Source organism: Fundulus heteroclitus, chromosome 3 (assembly GCF_011125445.2).
Source record: "Fundulus heteroclitus isolate FHET01 chromosome 3, MU-UCD_Fhet_4.1, whole genome shotgun sequence".
NCBI classification, from domain to species: Eukaryota; Metazoa; Chordata; class Actinopteri; order Cyprinodontiformes; family Fundulidae; genus Fundulus; species Fundulus heteroclitus.
The window spans coordinates 46,528,151-46,554,073 of record NC_046363.1 but is presented as its reverse complement, the minus strand read 5'-3'; the positions used below and the strand labels follow the sequence as shown (position 1 = coordinate 46,554,073).

The window sequence follows — 25,923 nt, the reverse complement described above, 5'->3', positions numbered from 1 at the left end:
TTAACCAATCACTTAATCTGGATGGCATTAACTTGGCCTCTGGTAATAAAGTTAAAAATCTTGGTGTTGTTTTCGACCAAGACATGTCATTTAAATCCCATATTAAACAGGTTTCCAGAGTTTCCTTTTTTCACCTCCGGAATATCGCCAAAATTAGAAACATTCTGTCCAGGAGTGATGCTGAAAAACTAGTCCATGCATTTGTTACTTCAAGGCTGGACTATTGTAATTCTTTACTATCAGGAAGTCCACAAAATGCAGTTCAAAGCCCTCAGCTGATCCAAAATGCTGCAGCAAGAGTTCTGATGAAAATCAACCAGAGGGATCATATTTCTCCAATTTTAGCTTCCCTTCATTGGCTTCCTGTTAAATCAAGAATAGAATTTAAAATTCTCCTTCTAACGTATAAAGCCCTTAATAATCAAGCTCCATCATATATCAGAGCTCTGATTACCCCGTATGTTCCTAACAGAGCACTTCGCTCTCAGACTGCAGGTCTGCTGGTGGTTCCTAGAGTCTCTAAAAGTAGAATGGGAGGCAGATCCTTTAGCTATCAGGCTCCTCTCCTGTGGAACCAACTCCCAGTTTTGGTCTGTGAGGCATGACACCCCTGTCTACTTTTAAGACTAAGGCTTAAAACCTTCCTTTGTGACAAAGCTTCTAGTCAGAGTGGCTCATGTTACCCTGAGCTACCTCTATAGTTGTGCTGCTATAGGCTTAGGCTGCTGGAGGATATCAGGGTCTATTTCTCTCTCTCTGCTGAGTTAGGTACACCTGGTCTGGCGTTCTGTTAACTGTGACATCATCCAGAGAAGACGGCTCACCCGCTACTACCATCTAATGTAGAACAGATTACTGGATCAATGTGAGCTTCTGTGCTTTCTGTGTCTCTGCTCTGTCTTCTCTACCATAGAAAGTACTCCTGGGTCAATGTGAGCTTCTGTGCTTTCTGTGTCTCTGCTCTGTCTTCTCTAAGCCCCAGTCGGTGGAGGCAGATGAGCGTTCACACTGAGCCTGGTTCTGGTTCTGCCGGAGGTTTTTCCTTCCCGTTAATGGGTGGTTTTTCTTCCCACTGTCGCTTCATGCTTGCTCAGTATGAGGGATTGCAGCAAAGCCATGTACAATGCAGACGACTCTCCCTGTAGCTCTACGCTTCTCCAGGAGTGAATGCTGCTTGTCGGGACTTTGATGCAATCAACTGGTTTCCTTATATAGGAAATTTTTGACCAATCTGTATAATATGATTGAATTTGACTTTGTAAAGTGCCTTGAGATGACATGTTTCATGATTTGGCGCTATATAAATAAAATTGAATTTAATTGAATTGAATTGATCTAAATTTTAAAGCAGTTTTAAATTACTTGGAGGAGAATATGAGGCTGTAGATGTTTTGATTGAGGATCAATTATTTTCTGTGGAAGACATAATTATTGTATATTTAATTTTTCTAATTTTCATGTGAACAGAGTACTATATGTGTGTATAACCCAGACTCAGTTGATTCAATTCGGTAAATCCTTCTTTCTATAGCACCAATTCATGAAACACATCATCTTAAGTGTAACCCTGGCGATCAAACCAGTGTAAAATTGAACTTCCATCCCCTCACTACTTCATAGCCAATCACTGTCAAGTATCAAGGTCACATGTACCTCCACAGCCTGTCAGCTGGGTATATTAGCTGGAGTAAGGAAGTAGGAAAGATTAGGACATGTTGGGAGAAGCAGAGCTGCAGGAGTTAACTACTTTGCCAGGATGAGATGGGGGGGGGGGGACCTGTTGTGTGAGACATAAACTGTGGAATTGGTTTCTGTGTGTGGCTTTGTGTTATCTCATTGATGTCTTTGTTTGTTGGTATACTCAAACAAACAAATGTATTTATGGGTTGTATTTGAACAACCCACATGTGAACAATTCAATTTCAATTCAATTCAATTTTATTTATATAGCACCAAATCATGAAACATGTCATCTCAAGGCACTTTACAAAGTCAAGTTCAATCATATTATACAGATTGGGTCAGATTATACAGATTGGTCAAAAATGTCCTATATAAGGAAACCAGTTGATTGCATCAAAGTCCCGACAAGCAGCATTCACTCCTGGGGAAGCGTAGAGCCACAGGAAGAGTAAGGTGCCTTAAATATTTGAGCACTTGTTTATGTTAGGTTTTCTTTATATTTCATGTCAACTAATTTATATAGTGCATATTTATTGGATTTTCATGAATATAATTTATATTGAACTTTATATTTATTGAATATGCATATTGACTGAAATTTGTTTGAATTATTTATAGTGCAAAGAGTGCCATATATTGAATTTGTGTGCACACTAGAATGTTTGATTATATATTGTGAAAATGGTCCTGTTTTATTATTCAGGCCAGGTTTCGATGGCGAGCTGAAGATCCAGGGGCCCGTTCTTCGTACGTCGCTAACTCAGTTAGCTGGATTTGATTGTTTACGATTTGGCATGATCTTGGATCGTTTGGTTTCTTCTAAACTCATCTTGGACTTGTTGTCATAGCAACATGTGCGCCAGCTTAAACCTGCTCGCTCACAGGTTTATTTCATGTAAACAGGATTAGATCGCAGCTTTATAAGCGGAGGAGATAGGAAGTCTGTCCAGCCAGCGCACTTGCACCACCTAGTGGCAGAGGACGGGACAGAATTGTGAGTTAGCACCATTTTAACGTTTAATAAAAGACGAAACAAATAATGCTTAGTTCCTGTTGTTTTATTTAAAAAAAATTATGAAGAAAAGCCAGAAAGTCATCTTTTTCCTGCAATAAGAGATAGTTATGTAAAGTTAGCAATACTACTGTCAGATGGTGTATTAGAACTTACTCTGAAGGTCCTTTTGAAGCAACTCGATCTCTAGTGCAATGTTTCTATTTTTCAAGACGTGTAGTTCAATTTCTCCTCTTAATTTGTGTTTTTTTCAGGTCAAAATACTTTTTTTTTTTTTTTTTTTTTTTTTTTTTTTTTTGAAGAAGCCGTTTATGTAGGGAACGGATGGCACCTTGTGTCATTTTGTGAAAGAAAAAGAAAGGGTGAAACATGCCTCATGCAACAAAAGTAAAAATAACCTGTTTTTTCAGCCTTTTTCTTGGTATAAACAGACAAACACATAATTTAACAGTGGCTTTTAAAAAAGAGGAAGAAGTTGCTTTTTAAAATAAAGTATAATAATTAAAGGCTACCATTTTGTAGAATATTCTTGTACTTCACTTTTTTCCCCATGTTCTAGTGGGTCCCGTGGAGGCTCTGACTTAAAAGTAAAAAGTAAATATGAAATTATTAAAAAGCAAAAATTCATACTGTAGAAAATGATAGAAACATCTACCATGGACAGTATTTACGCATTAATTTGTCTGCTGCTTTCTGCCAGCCCTCTCTCCTGGCTTTAACAGATTTTGAGGTTGTTCCTGTCGTTTTAATTAATGACTCAAATTCAGCATAACCTTCCATTAAAAGCTCGTGTTCTGCTGGGAGAGAAACTGTGGGCGTTCTTTGTTCATGCTGAACAGCCAATAGCAGCGCTGCTGATCAATGTTTCTACTATCGATACATTTCCCCTTTTAAACAAACGCATGAACGCGCAGTTGTCTCAGATAACTCAATCCAGCCATACTAATCATAAACAACAGGTGTGTTTGAAGAACCCAATTAGCTGGATCAGGATTAGCCGGATGAAATCACCTTGGATGTCTCATTTGATCTTGGATGTTTTAAGCCAAGTACGAAGAACGGACCCAGGCCTAGAGCCCAAGAACGGTTGCACTTTTGGGTGCATGAAGACTTTTGATCCCCTGCCAGGCTGGTAGGAGGCTCCTTGCAGCCAACGAACAATTCTGTTCTACTCTGATCTGACTTGATTCAGTCACGACCTGCACTGCACCCAGCACTTTAAAAAGATCTTGCTTGGGACCTTTAACCAACCCCAGCTTGGGGTGAATGAACTGAAGGGTGTGGGTTTATTAACTGTGGAATTGAATAATTATTTTTTTCCTGTTTTGTTTTTCACTTTTGCGCATTTTATATGGCCATTTGAATGTTTCACTGATGTTGTAAATATGTATATAATTTTCTTCACTATAAATACAAGGCAACTGCAACCTTCTAGTCTGTCTGCTCCTTCATGAGTCATATCTTTTTTCTGATACAACTATCCCATTGACCCGATTGGTCACGACCCATTTACATTGATTTAAAATATACTATATTATCTTTACAAATATGCTACATAAGGTTCTTTCCAAAGTCAGCTTCCATCAGATCCTCCAGGTTGGTGAGAAAGTTTCCTCTCTAAGGAAACCCAGCAGGTTGCATCAAGTCTCTCCAAGCAGCATTCACTGCTCCTGAAAGAGCGTAGAGCCACAGTGGACAGTCGTCTGCATTGTTGATGGCTTTGCAGCAATCCCTCATACTGAGCATGCATGAAGCGACAGTGGAGAGGAAAACTGATTGTGCATTTAACCTTAAAAGTATTGTATAATTAAAATGCTAATTTAAATAAAAATGTTTCTGATTAAAACCATATTAGGTGATAAAACAGGCATGTGTCAATTGTGCAAAAACAAATAACCAAACATTTTATTACACAAGGCTTTTATTATACAAAGCAGGGACCTGATAGGCCGTGGGCCAGAATCTGTAGGATGACTTTTCGTATGAACTGTCAGGGGGCAACTTTCTTCCACCGGGAAAAGTTGCTACACATAGCAGTGTGACACATAGATCTCAAAACACCAATGTTCCCACGTTTTCACTTGCACATTATTAAGTTATAGCCGAATAAAAAAATAAAAAAAACTGGCGCTCCGGTCCAAGAGGTCACGTGATTCAATTTTTGCTGCTCAGCCAATCAGACTTATCCCTGCCAGAATTTGTATCCCCTGCGTCGAGGGGATACAAATTGTGACGGGAAGTTTCCTCTCTAAGGAAACCCAGCAGGTTGGGATTGGGAGTGGATACACCAATTTATTTTCCATAGTCAAAAGTTTCTTTCAAACTATCCAGTCTTATGAAAGAAACTTTTGACTATGGAAAATAAATTGGTGTATCCACTCCCAATGGTTTTTTGTCTGGTTCAGATTAAAGCCACGCTCCAACTGATGTTTAACCAGTTTTTATTTCCTTCACCACACAGCAAATCTTCCTTTTTTTTGCCATTAAACACCGTGAAAATCAACAATGAATGAACATTATAAACACAGATGTTAGCTTAATACCATTTACAACAAAAAACACCCTGTGTGCTCCTCTCTGTCATTTTTCTCTTCATAGAAGGTACACCTGGTCTGGTGTCCTGTTAGCTGTGACATCATCAGGGGAGGCAGATCATCCTCTATTACCATCTACCATAGAAAGTACTCCTGGGTCAATGTGAGCTTCTGTGCTTTCTGTGTCTCTGCTCTGTCTTCTCTACCATAGAAAGTACTCCTGGGTCAATGTGAGCTTCTGAGCTTTCTGTGTCTCTGCTCTGTCTTCTCTAACATAGAAAGTACTCCTGGGTCAATGTGAGCTTCTGAGCTTTCTGTGTCTCTGCTCTGTCTTCTCTAAGCCCCAGTGGGTGGAGGCAGATGAGCGTTCACACTGAGCCTGGTTCTGGTTCTGCTGGAGGTTCTCCTCCCTGTTAAAGGGGAGTTTTCCTCTCCACTGTCGCTTCATGCATGCTCAGTATGAGGGATTGCTGCAAAGCCATCAACAATGCAGACGACTGTCCACTGTGGCTCTACACTCTTTCAGGAGCAGTGAATGCTGCTTGGAGAGACTTGATGCAACCTGCTGGGTTTCCTTAGAGAGGAAACTTTCTCACCAACCTGGAGGATCTGATGGAGTCTGACTTTGGAAAGAACATTGAGATGACGTGTAATTGGTACTATAGAAATTGAATTGAATTGAATTACAGAATAAAATCCATAAACATACCGTGTGCGCCTTCTGACCAAACATTTAGGAGAAGTTTTTAAACCATAAGTCCGTTTTTGTCTCTTAATTGATCACGTGCTCCGTGCCAGTTCAGCTCTAGGCGCAGTACTCAAATGCACCAATAGATGTCAGTAACATGACAGATCTGTAGTCTTAGTAAACACAAGAAAATATCAAAATAAAACAGCCTGTTCTGCGTCAGCTACAATTAAGTTAGATTTTTATAAAAGATAAAGAATAATAGAGGCATTAGATGGAGCAAAGGCAGATCAGAAAATCCCTGCAACTCAGTTTTTCAGCGTTTCAGCTATAAGCTTCTTTTTTTTTTATTGGAAACAAAGACCATACAAGAACAACATAGAACATTAATAATTACAAACAGATATAACATCAAAGGGCTTTACAGAACATAGAACAATTGTTTTACAATCAGTCAAAATCAGATCTGTGTTCGAGGGTTGTAATTATTTAAGGGAAGTTATGATTTGAATGGCTTTACCATTTGAGCTGAATTTTAAGGATTCTATATAGATATTAATAGAAGATAATAAAATCAGGAAATTTGGTTTTTGTTGTAAATGTTTACAACAAATATGAATATGATATTTACCATAAATAATTAAAAAAAGTTAACAACATATAAAAATTCTCTTTTGACAAGTTCACATTTCTCCATCCCAAACAAAACATCCTTATCTGTTAAAGTAATATTGACATTTCTTTGATTAAATAAAATTTACATATTTCTCCAGAATATTTTGGTATAATTACAATCCCAAAAAAGATGAATAAGCTTTTCTTCATTATTTTTACTAAAAGTACACATTGGGATCCTATTTACATCTTTTTTTTATCAAAAATGTTTCAAAAGGATAAACATTATGAATAATTTTATAAAAAGTTTCTCTTACTTTATTGTTTATTAATTTTTTTTTAAGAGCAACCAAGTCCACTTTCAATTTATATTTTCAAAAATGCTGGACCAATAAAATATACACGCTGGTGAAAAAACATCATCTCGTAATGGAATATTTCCTAACCTTTTTTAGTTGTTTTTTTTTCTTACTTATAAAAGGACAGTCATAATCAATATAAATGGAGTTTGGATCAAAACTTGGCATTGAGTGAATTTGACATGTAGGTAAAGATGATAAAAGCTTTAATGACCCACTGGGGATTGCGTCAAACACAACAGCATATTCTTTAGGGGTAACAGGAAAGTGGAAAAGTAATATAAAGTCAGAATAAGACAATAAATGAACATTTGGCTTCAGTAATTGGCTTACAAGTAACCTTCCCCTATCAAACCACTTTCTATAAAAGATTGTCTTATTTTTTATTTAATGTCTTCATTATTCCAGATATAATATTTATGAGGAGAAAAATTGTGTTTTGTACAAAAGTGTCCAGCTTATTAGCATTTGTTTCGGCTACAAGCTTCTTCAGGACACGAGTCTTCCTCTCCATGACGTCAGAAAGCAGCAAAGAAGTGAAACACATAGAGCTGGAACCAGGAGTGTTATTATTGCTGTAGCTGCACAATCACTCAGAAATGAGCTCAGAAATGAGCAGAAAGATGTTCATCATCTCCTTAAAGCTGTTGGCAGCCGGTCTGAGAGTCCGATTCTGGAAAGCATGAAGAGAAATGAAACAATAAACCCTCCCGCTCCCTGCAGAGTCCTCAGCATCAGGAGGAGAAGATCCCAGCAGTGTTCAGAGGGAGGTCTGCAGCAGCAGCTCCATCAGAGGAGGTCCCAGCCCCGACACTCCTCCTTACGGGCCAGTTCTGGTTTGCTGCACCTGCTGCTCCTCTCCTTGGTTCTGTAGCGTGTTCTCACCAGGAGGTGCTCCTCCTGCAGGCGCAGCTCCTCCTGTGCTGCCATCGCTGTCTGAACTTCGTTCTCCGTCTCCTCGTCCTGGTGCTGCAGGAACAGCTGCTGCAGGTTGGTGCTCAGGTCCTTCAGGTCCTTCAGGTCCTTCAGGTTCTGCTGCTGGTGGGTCGGCGCCTTCTGCAGGTTCTCTGAGGCCACCAGCACCCGCTGAGCCTGGGACTGGAGAACCATGGAGAGCATGGTGCGGTAGAGCTTCTTGCTGGGCCCGTCACTCTTCAGCAAGGTCTTCAGTCTTCCACCGGTCCTCATCCTGTGGACCAGCTGGTGGACCAGCGTCCCCTGATACAACCTGGACCAAAACATGAGTTCAGATCATTTACCTTCAGAACCGTGGTTCTGATCAGATCAAGGCGTTCGGTTCTGTCAAAGAAACATTTCCTGTTGTTGTGGCAGCAGAGTTCACAAACATCATGTGCAGCTGAAACCAGATATCTACAGAGCCTGGATAAAAAGATAAAATGACTAAAACAAATTACATTGTGAATCTTTTTTACCTGATTAAAAAAATATGAGCAATTAATATTTTAATCAAACAAGTGAGTCAGATTTTCTGTAGGAAAGCGACCTAAGTCATTGTAAATCCAAAACGTGTAACTCATGCAGGTAAACTGTGTTAACTGGACCTAAAGGTGCTACTGTGATGTTACTGTATATTTATTTATTTTTACAGAACAGAGACGCCGGTTATCTGTGCATCCAGCTTATTTTGGGCTCTTGAACCATTCAGACAGAAGTGCAACCAGAACCTCTGGGTTCGTTGTCAGCTCTGCATGCGGTGGACGGAGACCGGACTGGAGCTGAGCTTTTGTTGTTGCATGGCTCAGCGGGAGATTTATTTTTCACTTCATGACAAAACACTGGGTGGTTTACAGCCTACCTTATGGCAATCCTTAAGAGTATATAACCAGCATGTTATGGGTAGGAAAATATGTTTCTACACAGCAATGATAAAAGCTATTTTTTTTCACGCTTTTCAATTTTCAAGAGCCCACCTGCCCCCACCCATCCTCACGACCTTCTACAGAAGCACCATAGAAAGCAATCTGACCAGCTGTCTATTAATTAATTAATTAATCCTGTATATTCTTCAGTGATGGTATCAAGGCGTTGTTTGTTCCTGTAACACTTTATCAGCTGGTTCTGCTGTTCTTTATATCTCTCTCTGCAGGTGTAGAAGCAGAGCATTTTATATATCTCTCTCCCTTTCCTCTCCTCTTTCTCTTTCTCCTTTTCTCCCTTTTAGAAATTTGTCTGTTTCTCTCCTTTTTTCCTCTTCTACCTGTTTCTGTGTCCATTGAACATGAAATAGTCCCAGAATAAAATCTAATAAACTTCTTGCAGATATAAATCAAGCGGAGCTCTATGGAGAAAGCAGTAAGGCTCCACTGGTGAAAGTAAAATCTGTTGGGCAAACATCCTCCAGACATTTCAGGAAGACTTTGTGAAACGGCGTGATCGTCTCACCGTGCCACATCTGGCTCAGGCAGAGGGAAACCCAGCAGCTGGTTGAGCCGGACGCCGTCCTTCAGACACACCTGCCACTGGTTGAAGACATAAGCCACACGCATGTCCACCTTCCGTTTGCTGCTGGCGCGCTGCAGAGCTGCAACACAGGAGGACAAATCAGATCCAGTAGGTTTACAGGTGTCGTTTGAGATTTAAAGGACAAAAACTTTAAAACTGAAAAAGGACACAGAGATAAAATCAACAGATTGATGAAGAACCGGAGACATAACATGGCGGCTCACAGGAGCACTTCTTCTGCAGACACCAGCTTGCTTCCAAAAAATAACCATTCAAAGCTTTTCTTAAAAGTGAATAAATGTGTTGCAGCTGGTTGAACTGCCTGTGTTGGTGTTTTAATAACGCTGTGGTCCACATGACGGGAAAAGAACCTGGGTCAGGACCAATAAAGCCCGTTGCTCTGCTCACATCCGACAGAAACTCGTCTTTATTTAGTTTCAACGGGCAGAAAAGACTTGGTTTCTGATGCCACCCCCCCCCCCCCCCCCCCCCCCCCCATTTTTGAGATAAAATTAAATTTTTACTTTTTCCACTATTTTGATAAATACAACAATAAGAAAGCTATCAATATCAGCAAGAAGTATTTGGCTACCTAGTCAATTGATAGTGTTACGGTCATTGAATTTAATTCTTATTATTTATTAATTTGTTTTCTCTTAATTAAATGTTTTATTACTTAAAGTCTACTGGTTATTTCATTATCTTTTTAAGGTTCAAATTCATTATTATTATTTTGTTTAATATGGGTTAAACTTCAGTACTCTTAGTATGTGTAAATTGTTTACATCTTGTATGACTATATACTGTTTTTCTGGGACCTAGTTAATAAGTAACATGTGTGGGCATCTTCTCAGTATCCAACTTTTATGAGTCTGTCCACTTAATGACCTCTTGACTCATGCGCTATAGTCACTTCCTTTAAAACCATTAAGACAAAGAAGACAAGATTTAAACCAAGACCTAGGATAGCCTGAATTTTTACAAGAACCCACCGATTCCCACCGTAGTAAGTTATATTATTTTTATTATCAATAACTGCACATTTGTTATGTCAAAACCATTTTACTCTGAAATAAATATAATAATATAATATAATGAATTTAGCGTAAATTGTCGTCTGGATCACTGTGTATGGAGGCGGCCCAAATTACTGCCCAAATATGGGCAGTAATGGCCGCCTGACATCACCTCCTGTGACGTGGATAAGCGGAGAGCCGACGACAGGTCGCCGCGCGTTAGCAGCTGTAGGAGCTGTTGTACACAGCTGCGATAAACAACAATTATTTTGGATTTCCAGAGGACTTCACCTTTGAAATTCACGAGAGCTATTGTTGAAGCAACAATGCTCACGTGAATGGCCAGAGAGAAAACACGTCGTCTGTAGCCAACATTTGGAAGAAGAATGTCTTCAAGATGACATGAGAGCGAGGATTTTCTGTAGGTTTTTCTTTTTTTATGATGTAGAATTTGCTGTAATATTTGTTTACTCGATCAGAGCGGCAAAGGGATATGACGAACTTGTAAAGAATGCTCACTGTTGTGAAGCCCACTTATTTTATACAACTTTGGTCTTATTTTTGTCTAAAGTGCTTGTAAATTTTGTGAGTTGTGGGTTGCAGGATTTTTTGGGCTTGTTTCTGAAAGTGAAGTCGATTGTTTGGGCTCTAAACTAAGTGACGCTGAAATATCCCTCCGCCTCATAACGCGCTGCAGCTCATCCTGACAGCAGCTCATCCTGACAGCAGCTCATCCTGACAGCAGCAGAGTAAACACAGAAAGAGCCACTCTGACCGTATTTTCTGCAGTTTACGGTTGCAATAACTGATGATAACTGCTGAAAGTAGATTAGGCGGTGCAGATCACCATTCTGAGCAGAGATTGGTTCTAAAGATGAGTTTTATACTCATCTTATAACAGAACCCAACCCATAAACCCGTACTTTAATGCCTATTTGTTGTCTTTTTATGTCTCTAAAATGTAAAATTAGTATTAATTTAAATTTAAATGCTCAATACCATGTCTATCTTTGTTTAAGAGGTTAAAAAAATATTTTGGCATGAAAATGGGTATTTATTTACAAGGGGACAGATAGGGCATTGGGACTTGCTCTACAGCCGATCCCGCACAGTGACGTCACAAACTGGGAGGAGGCAGAACTGTTCTTCACCAAGATGGCTGCCCCCATAAAAAGACCTTCAAATGAAAATTACTCTTAATTAAAAAAGCTTATCATTTATTGAACAGAATGTAATAATTGTATATTTAAACATTGTTCTTTTTCTTTGAGATAATACCAAATTTAATCTGTCAATATCTGTTGTTTTCCCTTATTATCCAAAATTGAGTTATATATCAAAATTATGGAAATTGTATAATCTGCATTATGATATGTTTTACAAAATCATAATACTAAAATATTTGTATTTTCTAAAATGAACTGAAACCACCTGTCCATGTACTCTTTGAACCTAGTTCCTTTGGGGGCTCAATAGAGGACATAGTTATACCCTAGTTGAGGTTTGGTTACTTCCCCTTGAAGTAGAGTTAGAATTGAACCATGTATTAATTTGAATTATTAATATTTTAAATATTAATTAATTTTCTTAGAATTCATGAAGATGATATAGATGTAGATGTACTGATTGCCTCTTTAATCAGCATGCTCATTAGACATGTTGAATAGGGGTGCATTTCACTTTTCCTTGCCTATGGACCCAACAGATTTTTTTGGTTCGCTCCACTCGCCATTTGGCTATAATACCTGATCCAGCTCTACACCCTCAGCAGGATCCTGGAGGGGGCATGGGAGTTTGCCCAACCAGTCTACATGTGCTTTGTGGATCTGGAGAAGGCATTCGACCGTGTCCCCCGGGGGATCCTGTGGGGGGTACTCCGGGAGTATGGAGTACCGGACCCTTTAATAAGGGCTGTCAGGTCTCTGTACGACCGGTGTCAGAGTCTGGTCCACATTGCCGGCAGTAAGTCGGACTCGTTTCCGGTGAGAGTTGGTCTCCGCCAAGGCTGCCCTTTGTCACCGATTCTGTTCATAACTTTTATGGACAGAATTTCTAGGCGCAGCCAAGGTGTTGAGGGGATCCGCTTTAGTGGCCTTAGGATTGCGTCTCTGCTATTCGCGGATGACGTGGTCCTATTGGCTTCATCAGGGCGTGATCTACAGCTCTCACTGGAGCGGTTCGCAGCCGAGTGCGAAGCGGCCGGGATGAAAATCAGTGCCTCCAAATCCGAGACCATGGTCTTGAACCGGAAAAGGGTAGAGTGCCTTCTCCGGGTTGGGGAGGATGTGCTGCCCCTAGTGGAGGAGTTCAAGTATCTTGGGGTCTTGTTCACGAATGAGGGGAAGATGGAGCGGGAGATGGACAGGCGGATTGGTGCAGCGTCTGCTGTGAAGCGGGCGCTGTACCGATCCGTTGTGGTGAAGAGAGAGCTGAGCCAAAAGGAGAAGCTCTCGATTTACCGGTCGATCTACGTTCCTACCCTCATCTATGGTCACGAGCTTTGGGTCGTGACCAAAAGAAGGAGATCCCGGATCCAAGCGGCTGAAATGAGTTTTCTCCGTAGTGTGTCTGGGCTCTCCCTTAGAGATAGGGTGAGGAGCTCAGTCATCCGGGGAGGACTCAGAGTAGAGCCGCTGCTCCTCCACGTCCAGAGGAGCCAGTTGAGGTGGCTCGGGCATCTGGTCAGGATGCCTCCTGGACGCCTCCCTGGAGAGGTGTTCCGGGCACGTCCCACCGGGAGGAGGCCCAGGGGAAGACCCAGGACACGCTGGAGAGACTATGTCTCTCTGCTGGGAACGCCTTGGGATTCCTCCTGAGGAGCTGGACCAAGTGGCCGGGGAGAGGGACGTCTGGGCCTCCCTACTGAAGCTGCTACCCCCAAGACCCGACCCCGGATAAGAGGGAGAGGATGGACGGACCTGATCTATCTTATTTGCCCCCCCACATTTTAAAACCTTCCTACGCCCCTGCTCTAGGTTCAGTAACTCTGAAGGAAAACATTCATTTAGGAGGGAAGGCTGCCGGTCGCCTCGGCTGCGTCTTTTATTTCTCGGCTTTCTCTTCTTTGTGGTGTTTTTTGGAGTGTTTTGATGTTGGTGAGTGTTATGTCTGGCACTCCGGGATTGTGTGCACCGAGGAGGCGTGCTTTTGGGCCTCTAGTGCTGGGTGTTCTGCTGCTTTCAACGCTCTTTGAGGCGGTGAGGGGAGACCCCTTTGTCACATGGATTTTTGCTACCCTTCTGCTGCGTGAGATGCACAAATGCGTGGAAGGATTTGTGTGCGTATTTTTTCGATTTGTGTCCCCTTGCGCAGGCTCACAGGCACAGACATTTATACGTAGACGTGTCATAGGGCGCAGGTTCGCACGTCAACGTCACCGCCATATTGTATGTGGCAGAAAAGAGTTGAGTTCTGTTATTGTGAACGTGGATCAGAGAAGATGCCTCATTCCTGTGCTGCAATAAAGACACACACACACACACACACACACATACATACATGCATATATATATATATATATATATATATATATATATATTTATATATATATATATATAGAGAGAGAGAGAGAGAGAGAGAGAGAGAGAGAGATATGTAGATATATTTGTGTGTGTATGTGTTATGAATATAAGGATAAATTTGTTAAATCTAAACTTTGTAATCTTCATTATTTCATAAAACCGTGTCACATGTGAACCTTTAGGAACAGACTTTTTGGGTGACTATTAAAGAGGTAAAATTAATAATATGAGGAAAAAAAGTCCTAGGTCAATAAAGTAAAAATAAACAAACAAACACAAAAGTGATAATGTTATGATAAAAACATCATATTATGAGAATCAAGAGGGAACATTTCCAGAATAGTCACAGTTTGCAGAATTATTTCACTCCTGGAGTAATAGGACCAGGTTAGATTATTTTAAATATTTTTATTCTTTAGGAGAATAAATTCAGGAGAATGAAGCTAAAGAGATACGAAAATAAACTTGTAATATTACCAAAAAAATACTACGAATACAAAGTATATTCAGAGATTAAAGTCCCTCTGATGCTGTTTAAGTGACTGAGTAACTGCAGATTTGCCACATTTAAGATGGCGGACGCTCTGACGCATCGCAGCAGTAGAATCGTCCAATCACGCGTCTACTCTTATATTATGTCTATGCTTATATCCTAGCCTCGTGAGACCATCCTGATCTCGCGAGCTTTCAAGGTTTCACTCGCAGATCAGTCTGGCTACTCTCCGTTAAAGAAAATTTGGAGCCGTTCACCAAACGAACGTCCAATCAGCGTTGGCTTTGAGGCGGGTTGAGGTGTGACGCAACGGGAAGCGCAACAGTTCAGTCTAAAGAACATGGCGGCTTCAGCCGATGAAACTAGCGTTAGCGTGGCTATGGAGCAAGTTTTATCAGAATTACAGAGTATTTCTTTGCTGAGCTAACGAGCCTTTACCTGCAGCAGCATGAGTAGCTTGGCTTGTGGTTGTGTTTTCGTCGTCGCTCGTAACAGAGTGACGACGAATCTGATTGGTTTATTTGGCCCGTCTATCACCAACATAGGCCAATCAGCTAACCAGTATTTTCGCCCCTTCCCAAAATTACTTCAACGGAAGGTTTCCAGATGGATATGCGGAGCAAATCTATCTGGCGGAGTCAGGTAACTTATACCCCCCCCTCCGCGGACGCCGCTGCTGCATGTGAGCGGATCCACGGCACAGTAAATAAGCTGCAGACAGAGCCCCCCCCCCCCCCGCCCTCCTACTGATTACAGGGGACTTCAACCACGCCCCCCCCCCTGTAGACAAATCTACAATGCTATCCTTCTGCTATATGTGTCTCGTATTATTTGTGCTTTTTGTGCAAGAGGTTTTTTGATATCTCAGACTGTGTCCTGTAATAGGATAAAGTATGAGTTATGTTTTTTCCCTCTCACCTTCCCTTTTTTTTGTGGCCTCTATCTTTTCACAGAGTAATGGCAGCGCCCTGTGGGCACCGTGTAAGTAAATCGTCTCCCCCTGAAATGTTTGTGATGTTTGTTTGTTCATGTTATGGCGATTGTACTGAAACAACAATTTCCCCCTGGGATTATTAAAGTATGTCTGATTCTGATTCTGATTCTGAGTTTCCTGGTTTAAATCCCACAGACCACCACTCTGGGTCCCTGAGCAAGACGGCCAGCCCAGAACGCTGCCTGGGTGCCATCAGCGCCCCGAGGCACGATGCAGAGGACACATTTCACTGGAATGGATGTCGCAATGACAAATAAAGGTGATTATTATTCCTCCAAGAATGAGTAGGTTGAATTCTATGCATTTGCCACCAGATTTCTCAGAAGTTGTCTTATACCATCCAGCCGCCCTTCATCTGTTGGGGTCTGGGTTACAGGATGGAAACCAACCATCCCCACTCTCTAGCTTCTACCTGATGATCCCAGGAAGCTCCCAGGCCAGACTGCATCCCTGCAGGGAGTTCTGACTCTGCTCCAGGATCTCCTCCGACTGCAGACTTCCAAAAAAGTAAAAAAAACCTAAACAACTGGACTTTTTTTAAAGTTTGAAGACGTTTCGTTTCCAATCCAGAAAGCTTTCTCAATTCTCAAGGAAGCGAAACGTCTTCAAAAAAATCTCCAGTTGTTTCATTTTTTTTACTTTTTTTGGAATGACCATGACCTGGATGACTGAGAATCTTCACCAGCACACCCACAAAATACGTTATTTTCCTATAATGTTCTGCGGCTGCAGCTACCTGTGGTGGGAGTGGGCGTGCTCTCGTTGCTCATCCCCTGCAGCAGCGCCTTCAGCAGGTCTGGAGGAGGCTGAGCTCTCTGCAGCCAGTAGCAGGTGACGGCTGCTGGGAGCTTCAGCCGAGGAGGCAGGAGGCCCAGAGACTCCTCGCTCACTCCCAGAGCTTCCAGTAAGACCCGCAGACGGTCCGACAGCGCCGCCTGGTGGTCAGCATGGAGGAGGAAGAGCGTCAGTGTTATCTGTGAGAGCTCTACTGAGACTCAGGTACAGGTGAGGACAGGAAGAGCAGAAGTAAGGATGAACTCACCTCCTGCAGGGAGCAGAGTCTCAGCCTCTCACTGACTCTGGTGAACACTGGTTTGACTGGGATGCATGTCAGCTGCAGACCTTCTCTGTCTATTTCATTCACCAGAACAGACGTCCTTCTGCCCAGCAGCAGCCCGTACATCACCTGTCGGAGCGGCCTGGAGGTCAGGTTGGTGCTGGGCAGATCTTCAGGCTCAACTGCACAACCGAGACCCATCTTGTGGAGCCGCAGCACATCCAGGACCTCCGGAGCTAGCCGGGCTCCAGTCAGAGGCAGCAACATCCAGTGTGGGACGAGGTCCACTTCCTAAAGGAGACAACACTTTCATTTCAGCATCAAACGTGGTTTCCAGACTCGCTTCCAGTCCTGACTCCTGCTCAGATCTAGATCTACCTGCAGATTCAGTAAATGTTAGGTCTGAACTTCACCTGCAACCTGCAGCTGCAATCAGCTGTAGGTCTGCAAGTCTTAAAGTCAGTGATGACGTATTTCTTCTGTCTGTCTGAGAAGACAACCTTATTGTCCGTCACCTTCAGATGCAAACATCTCTCTGGCATAAATCATCCAGACTAAACCCACACAGATGTGTCCTGTGCAGACTCTGTCTTCTGAGTCACGGTGACTGGAACACCTGAAGATTTCACAGCACCTTAGAAAGTTCTTACATTCAACATCACTCCTAGCCTAAGCTCGTTTGGGTTCTAGATGAAGGGGTTCTGGTGCAACCAGGTTTTAGAGATAAGGGTCTGATCACCTCTTCCAGTGCTGGAAACTCAGGCGGTGCTCCATGGAGGAAGAACCTGCTCAGCTTGCTCCCACGTGGCTCATACTCCTCCATCCCCACATGCAGTCTGTGCAGGACCTCCTTCTTGTTCTCGCTCAGTTGTCCCATCAGGACCACAGCGGCCTCCAAGGCTTCCTGAGGATCCTGGAAGTTCTTCAGCCAGCAGAGCAGCCCCTCCAGCTGTGGGCGGTTTGTCTCCCTGCCTGCCGGGACAAACTGAGCCCATTTGATCCTACTCTGCTTCACGTAGTCGTTACCCGCCAAGGCGGCGAAGGCCGGCAGGAGCTGGTGCTGGAGTCCGAAGAAGGCGCAGAAGCTGGAGGTGTAGAATCTCCTGCAGGAGATGTAGCTCCTGGAGCCGCTGCCTTTCACCTCCTTCCACTGGAAGTGAGACGTGGGCAGAAATCCAGCAGGCAGGTGGAAGACGTAGAAGTCGCTGTCGTTGGAGAGAACCGGGCACTGCCACTCTGAGGCCAGGGCCGCTATCTCCTGGTCAGCTTCTTCAAAACATTGGGCCATGGGAACCTCTAGCCGGGCCAGCGTCTGTCTGAAGACAAAATCAGCCATCCGAGGGAGGATTTTCATCTGTTTGCCGCTGGCTGCTGCTTCATGGGCTCTCTGGACCCGATCCTCAGACCTCTTTGCCACTGTTTCCACCTTTCTATCGGTTACATCAGAACCTCCATCCAGAACCACGTACGGGGCGATCTCACAGGTTCTGAGAGCTGTGATGAAACTCTCAATCAAGCTCTCATAGGCAGCATACTCCCCACCATGGTTCTCATCCAGACCTGAAACAACCACAGAACAGAGATCAGACTGCTGACCAGAACCAGAACCCTGTCCTGCTACAGATTCTTGAACTGTTCATGTTTTCCTACAGAACTTTTCTGTCTTGTTGTTCCATGATGTTAAAGCTATAATGAGAAAATTGATGTCAGATTGAATTCTGACCATGTAACCAGAGAACAACTCAAAATGGGGTTGAGAGCAAAAGGAATTTCACACTTTGAGCAGATACAGACAGGGAAGCTGCCATGAGAGCAGACTGCACCCCTCACTATCACCTCACTCCTTTCCTGGGGCTCTCGAGGAGCGGCTGGCTGGGGAGGCCAGCCACCGTGGGGCCTCACGGGGCCCGAAAGACCCACAAGCTGAGTAAAAATGTGCCTCTCTGAAACTCATTTCCTGCTGTTTTGTTGGGACAGCAAAAGGGGGAAATCTCTCATTGTCCAGAGGACCAGACTGGCATGGGAAAACTGTCAACCGAATCAAAGATAAGTCTCTCACTTCTGCTTAAAACAGATGTCAAAGTGAACGAATCCGTCTATTATGCCAGCTGTGTTTTGTTTCCTCAGCGGACTCCAGACGGAGCCAGAAAAGCAGGCACAGGACCCACTTTCCCAAGCTAAGGCTTTCCCCGGCCACGTTTCGGCTAGCTCATAGCCGCAGAGCCGCATGTCCGCTGTTGAAAGCGCCAACGTATCCCCTGCTTTCCACTGCTCTCTTCCTTGGATGGCCAAAGTGAACCGAACTCACGCGAGACACCGACAGGTTTGGCAGAGAAACCACAGGCAAAGTAGAAGGGTTTGTTTGGAAAGCTTGTGTGATGCGTACATCGTGTTTTTAAACACATGGAGCTACCAAGTAGCTCCCGCTAGCAAGTTGATACCATGTCATTACCAATGCGATTCAAGTATATTTTTATGGTTATAAGAAACGTTATCTCCACAAGGGTTTCATACATTAATTACATGTTAATGTTTATTTTATCCAGCTCACTCATTATGGCTAAAAATAAAGCCGAAGATTTTTAAGTTAGTGCCGAAAATACGCTAGCCAAAATGCTATTTAGCTTCTGGCAACTTCCGGTTCCCGGACAGGCACGAAAAAGGCTAATTTCAAACAAAGTTTGTTTCCTTTTGCTCCACCATCGTTCGATAGTGCTATGAGCGTTATTACAGCATTAATATGTAATATTAATGTCGATTTAAAGGTGTTTTATTTAACTTTAGGATTAGCTGATTTTAGAGACCGATCACTACGGCGACCCCTAGCCTCTTGGAGGTATTATCGCATTAGTAAAATCAAGCGTTTCTAAAGTTAACAATTTTACTAGGCAAATCATTCTTTAAAATGTTATTTTCTCAAATAATGTTTTAACTCAGGATTTGCATTGTGAATGGGTTGAAACACATATAAAATGTTCGGAATTAGTTAAGCTAATTTAATGCCATTCCATGTTCTTTAAGATGAACTTTGGTTCTTTAAGTCAGATCTGCATTGAACCAGGATTCACTGAATTATTCTTATGATGATCAACTATTTTTGTCTTTTGTGTTTCTTTTAGTGTGTACATAGTTCCTTAGCTTCTTTTATCTTCATTTTGCTTAGTAGTTTTAGTTAAGCTTCACTAGCCTAGCAGAGAGGATGTAGCGAACGCAGTTACATAAGCATTTTTTGTGTGAATTTATTTTATTTTTTGTGAATATGAATATGTTTTACTTTTAATATCTATTTCATATTTGTGGATTTTTTGATTAATATGTACATACTTCGGGGATATATTGTAATAATGTCAGATGGAGACGTCACTGATTGGGTCATCACTTTCTCGCGTGATGTCTTTGATGTAAAAATTCTGAGTTTCGTTTATACTCAGTCGGCGTGTGCAAGAGTAAAGGCAAGAGACTGAAATATAGAAGAAATGGACTTGTAAGGACTTCTAGCAACTCCTAACCTTCTGGTTGGAGGGGCATACGGTATGGACAATTGAGAGAATTTATGTTTGTTTCAGTTTCAGCTGATAATTCATATAAGGGAACATGACGGTTTCACTGATGAATATTTTCCACCGTGTATTTTGCAGTGTTCACGGTGGTCTTGAGCGTTTGTATGACGGAAAATCCTGTAATAAACGTTTGGAACCATCAGTTGGATAATTGCACTTGCATCAACCAGTTAGAAAAAGTTGGGAGCAGCTATACAGAGCTCTGTAGTTACTGAATGCATCAGCACAGAATCTGTGTTCTTTTGATTCTGAATAATTCACTAAACCAAAGTGTCACTACCGGCTGTTGCTGTTCCACGGATGTTTCACCTGGATTTAGTGATGCTAGATAACAGAAACTGAGTTGAAATGAGCAGATCAGTCATTTTGTCTTTCAGCTGCAGGTTTTTCAAACTTAAAATCATCATAATAATCAGCCTGTTTGGTTTAACATTAATCAGTAGTGTTGTGGCCCAGCTTTGATTTCTCCAAAAATCCACAAGGGCCACAGATGCACCTTGGACGAGTAATTTACACAGGCAAAAAAAATAAATTTTCCAGGTAAAGTCGTTTAGTTTGTGGTTTATTTCTCCTTTGCGAGCAAGCAAACAGAAATTGACAAACATTTTCCTCCCTGCTTCTCTTGGGCAGGTAAAAAAAAAAAAACACATGCCCACCCAGATGCATGCTGGTCCTACTACCGACAGCCTGTTTGTAAACTTAACCTACCCGAATTACTCATAACTAACCAAAAAGCAAAGAAAAATAACTAAATAACCAAAACATAATCTCAAAACAAATATCAAACAATAAAGTAAAATAAATTACCTTAACTAGATTATCCACAAAAAAATTAAAATTTAATTAATAACAAAAAATAATTGGCTCCTACATATAGCGATGGCTTGTTAATCAACCAGACGGACCCGCCTGTGCAGATTCTCAGTCATCTGATTCTGAGTCATGGTAACTACAACGGTTCCACCCATCTACAGCAGCCATAAACTCAGCCTATTTATAAGGTATTTTAATAGGCTCAACTAAAACAATCATTCAAATTTAAAAAAAGATTGGAATCTTAGACTGATGAAACAATTAAAAGTAGAAATAAAATCAACGTGTCAACAACAATCCAGCAAAGGCATCTAGAAAATAAAAGTAAATGAACAGTTTCTACCGGATCAAAAGCCAAAACTAAAAGCCATAAACAGATTGGAGGAAAGCTCCATAAAAAGTAATAATAAATGTTTGAATGATGAGGAATAACACGAATAAATCCCTGATGACTACATGAAAATTCACTGAAATTCTCTATATCCAAAGAGCTTTAAAAGCTAAATTCCATGTATTCACTCTTGAAACTAATCTGCAGCTCACACAGGTGAGTCTCACCTGAGCTGAAGTACAGCAGGTACTTGAGGTTGCAGCCGTCGATCACCAGCCGGCTCCTGCTGAACCGGACCTCCCGGTACAAGTTCTGGTGGTTCTCTATGAAGGAGGTCAAGCCCTGAACACCCATCTTCAGTCTGTGGCACTAACATCTCAGTCAGCTCTGATATAGCCACTGCCTCTCTTTCCTTAAGTTTCAGTTTCCCTTCATCATGAACGGCTCACTGACTGCTGCTGCATCAGCGGGGCGAAAATAAAACCTTACAGCCTCCAGGATGGGACTATGGTCGCTAATAAACATGCAGTAAAGACCGATAAAAACAAATGTAGACCCAGGTATGGAGGCGTTAGTCCTCGACAGAGGTTAGCAGTAACTAGTTACATTTAAGTAACTTTCTGAACAAGTTGTACTTCTAGGAGCAGTTTTACTGCAACGTACTTCTTACTTTTACCAGAGTAAATATTCTGAAGAAGTAAAATATGCGGCTACTCTCCACTGGGAGTAACTTTACTGAAGAAAGAACTAATTTATATAAACATCTGCAGTTTCTATTAAGGTGAGACTTAAAGTTTTGTTATTTAATGTTATTTGCAGCCATTTCCAGATAAAATAACCACAGAAAACAGCAGAGAAGGAGACAGGAAGTACTTTGCTGTCCACTTCCTGTCTCTACAGTCACTGCCTGCTTTCACCAGTTTTAACTTTCTTTAGGAAAATCTTTCTTCTGCCTTCTAATTGTTGTTGCTTGGAAATGTAAAGCAACGCTGTAGATGTAAACCAACGCTGTAGATGTTGAGCAACACTGTAGATGTAAAGCAATGCTGTAGATGTTGAGCAACACTGTAGATGTAAAGCAACGCTGTAGATGTTGAGCAACACTGTAGATGTTGAGCAACACTGTAGATGTTGAGCAACACTGTAGATGTTGAGCAACACTGTAGATGTTGAGCAACACTGTAATAAGCGAGTTGCACGAAGAAAAACAGTGGGTCAAAAGCATTTTTACTCAAAGCTAAAAATTCCAATATAATAAACAATATTGAATGTTACATAAAAGTTTAATGACATCATTCTAAAAAGCTTTAAAACAGAGTTGATTTATAAAAGTCAGTAACAGGTTTTTTCTGATAAGCCTAGAACACTTTCAATAAAGTTTTTAAAGCTTAATATGCAATCTATCCATCCATGTTCTATATTAATCTAGCTAGAGATAGATTAAGGTAATATCATGTCATTACGCATCCAATCTCCCATTCCTCTCTAAAGTACTGGAAAAAGTTGTTGCCACTCATCTCCAGGACCATGTCAAACAAAAGAATCTTTTTGAGAAATTCCAGTCTGGTTTTGGCTCTGCTCATAGCACTGAAACAGCCCTGGTTAGAGTCACAAACGACCTACGAATGGCAGCAGATAAAGGCTCACCTTCCCTCCTCGTACTCCTTGATCTGTCTGCTGCTTTTGACATTGTGAATCATCGGATTCTTCTCAACCGGCTACACAAAACCACTGGACTCTCTGACACTGCTCTGAACTGGTTTCAATCATACCTCGCTGACAGAACGGAGTACATCTCAATTGGCAATACAAGTTCACGGCATCACAAAGTCACCTGCGGAGTCCCCCAGGGATCAGTACTGGGGCCCATCCTCTTCATCATCTACATCCTCCCCCTTGGTCATATCATCAGCCATCATGGAGTCTCATTTCACTTGTACGCTGATGATACACAACTGTACATAAAATCTTATCCTACTGCAGCTTCAACAACAGCTTCATCATCTTCAAAACTCACTGCCTGCCTAGAGGAGATAAAGATGTGGATGAAACACAATTTTCTCCTGTTGAACAGCTCCTTGTTGGCACATCACACCAAGTCCAGTCATCCTCCATTACTGGTATAACCATCTCTGACCAGGACATTCCCCTCTCCACAACAGTCACCAGTCTTGGTGTAACATTTGATCCACAACTAACCTTTGAACCCCATATCAAACAACTCTGCAAAATCTCCTTCTAATCTAAGAAATATTTCAAAACGCCGTTCTACACTCACCTTGGCTGATGCAGAAAAACTGGTCCATGCCTTTGTCTCCTCCAGGCTGGACTACTGTAATGCACTTCTCATCAGGATCCCTAACAAGAGTTTGCAGAAACTACAATATATTCAGAACAGTGCTGCAAGGATCCTGATGAGAGTCCGAAAGTATGACCACATCACACCCATTCTCCACTCCCTTCACTGGCTTCCTGTTTCTGCAAGGATTGAATACAAGATCTGAATTCTCACCCACCAGTGCATCTATGGAAATGCCCCCCCCCCCCCCCCCCCCATACCTGAAGGAACTGCTCACCCCTCTCACTACAACACGATCCCGTCGCTCAAAACACTTAAACAATCTCCTCCTCCCCAAGACTAAGCTAAGCATCATGGGCGACCGTGCCTTCTGCTCTGCCGCTCCTCGGACCTGGAATGCCCTACCTGATCATCTGAGGGAACCACAGACTATTCAGACTTTTAAAAAAGGATTAAAAACATTTCTTTTTAGCAGGACACATGACTTTTAACATTTTACAATTATGCTATTGATTTTATATATAAGTGTTTTAAAACGATGCTTAGTTTTAAATTTTGATTTTACCCTTCTATGATGATTTTACCTGTAGCACTTTGAGATTTTTCTTACATGTAAAGTGCATTACAAATAAAATGTATTATTATTATTATTATTATTATTATTATTATTATTATTATTATTATTATTATTATTATTATTATATGAAAGAGCAGAGCCTCGCAGCCTTCCTGTCACGGTCCTATCTGTAGGATATAATAACAACAACCTCTGCTTGACCTCAGTGTCTGATTGGGATATACTTTACTTACATATTTAAATGATTTTAATTTGCTATGTTCTGCACACACAGTTAATAAGAGTTTTCACTGCTGGCTACATTACCATAAATGATTGTTGCATAAAACCCATAAAAATAGCCTGGAGCTGAAACAGAAAGTAAGAAAGTCCGAGTTGAGGCTTGTTCTGAGGAAAGTGAAACCTGAGAGAGGCTCTGAAGGGAACCAGATTCCAGAACCAGCTGGTCGCTGCAAAAGGCGGGTCCTGCTGGTTGTTTAAACACTTACTCTGGCATGTTGTTATTAATGTCATTTTTCTGTTTATTTGACGCAGAATATTTGTAACAAAGCTGGAAATGGCAGCAACCATATCATTACTTATGGCATAGGAATTAACTTTTTTGTTCTCTCTCTTTCTCTTCATAGAAGGTACACCTGGTCTGGCGTTCTGTTAGCTGTGACATCATCAGGAGAGGCAGATCATCCTCTATTACCATCTAACATAGAAAGTACTCCTGGGTCAATGTGAGCTTCTGTGCTTTCTGTGTCTCTGCTCTGTCTTCTCTAACATAGAAAGTACTCCTGGGTCAATGTGAGCTTCTGTGCTTTCTGTGTCTCTGCTCTGTCTTCTCTAACATAGAAAGTACTCCTGGGTCAATGTGAGCTTCTGTGCTTTCTGTGTCTCTGCTCTGTCTTCTCTACCATAGAAAGTACTCCTGGGTCAATGTGAGCTTCTGAGCTTTCTGTGTCTCTGCTCTGTCTTCTCTACCATAGAAAGTACTCCTGGGTCAATGTGAGCTTCTGAGCTTTCTGTGTCTCTGCTCTGTCTTCTCTAAGCCCCAGTGGGTGGAGGCAGATGAGCGTTCACACTGAGCCTGGTTCTGGTTCTGCTGGAGGTTCTCCTCCCTGTTAAAGGGGAGTTTTCCTCTCCACTGTCGCTTCATGCATGCTCAGTATGAGGGATTGCTGCAAAGCCATCAACAATGCAGACGACTGTCCACTGTGGCTCTACGCTCTTTCAGGAGGAGTGAATGCTGCTTGGAGAGACTTGATGCAACCTGCTGGGTTTCCTTAGAGAGGACATTTTTTAGCAATCTGTATAATCTGATTGAATTTGACTTTGTAAAGTGCCTTGAGATGACATGTTTCATGAATTGGCGGCAAATAAATAAAATTGAATAGAAAAATGTAATTGAAGGGTGGGAGTAAATATGTTTGTCCTTTCCAGGTTATCTTTTTCTCCTTCTGCAGGGCATTATATGTAGATAATATTATACAGTATTTATTTCTACTGGCCGAGAATAAACCAATAAAGTGAGTAATTAGTCTGGGGTCGCTTGGCTCCAGAAATGTGACCTTTGTCGGGGTCCATGGCTGCTCAGTCAGCTTCCATCACATTAAACAACAAAACTGAAAATTTCGTATTCATACAAGAAAAAAACGGTTAACAACGCAGACAGAATCCAACCAGCAGAACTGTTCTTCCCAGAGTGACCAGGGTTTCCTGCAGAGATGGGATTTGTAGTTTTTATGAGACCAGAAGCAGCGCTGTCTGTAGTCTGTGCCAGATGTGGGCAACACCGGGAATTCTTAATCGATCCGATACCAAGTAAATACGGGTCAGTATCGCAGATGTCGATACGATACCGATACTTTTTACATTTTACCTATCATGAAACTGTTGACCTTCCGGTTTTTGTGAATTTTA

The 25,923-nt window shown here is 41.8% G+C and overlaps 1 protein-coding gene across 1 annotated transcript; it reads right to left on the bottom strand.

Annotated features, from left to right (window-relative positions):
- Positions 1 to 7,080: 7,080 nt before the first annotated feature.
- Positions 7,081 to 22,083, bottom strand: aste1a (asteroid homolog 1a). Its single transcript, XM_012854403.3, has 6 exons — positions 21,367 to 22,083; positions 17,175 to 17,995; positions 16,421 to 16,726; positions 16,115 to 16,313; positions 9,295 to 9,433; positions 7,081 to 8,119 (listed from the first exon to the last, which is right to left on the bottom strand). The coding sequence occupies exons 1-6, from the start codon at positions 21,491 to 21,493 to the stop codon at positions 7,681 to 7,683; spliced, it is 2,031 nt and encodes a 676-aa protein (XP_012709857.2). The 5' UTR covers positions 21,494 to 22,083; the 3' UTR covers positions 7,081 to 7,680.
- Positions 22,084 to 25,923: the final 3,840 nt, after the last annotated feature.

Excerpts from the sequence above, each read along its gene's own strand:
- aste1a (XM_012854403.3), bottom strand. The coding sequence starts at position 21,493 with ATGGGTGTTCAGGGCTTGACCTCCTTCATAGAGAACCACCAGAACTTG. Across the intron at positions 16,314-16,420 it reads GACTCTGCTCCCTGCAGGAG|GCGGCGCTGTCGGACCGTCT; the intron begins GTGAGTTCATCC and ends GCTGACCACCAG. Across the intron at positions 9,434-16,114 it reads CACGCCCACTCCCACCACAG|CTCTGCAGCGCGCCAGCAGC; the intron begins GTAGCTGCAGCC and ends CCTGTGTTGCAG.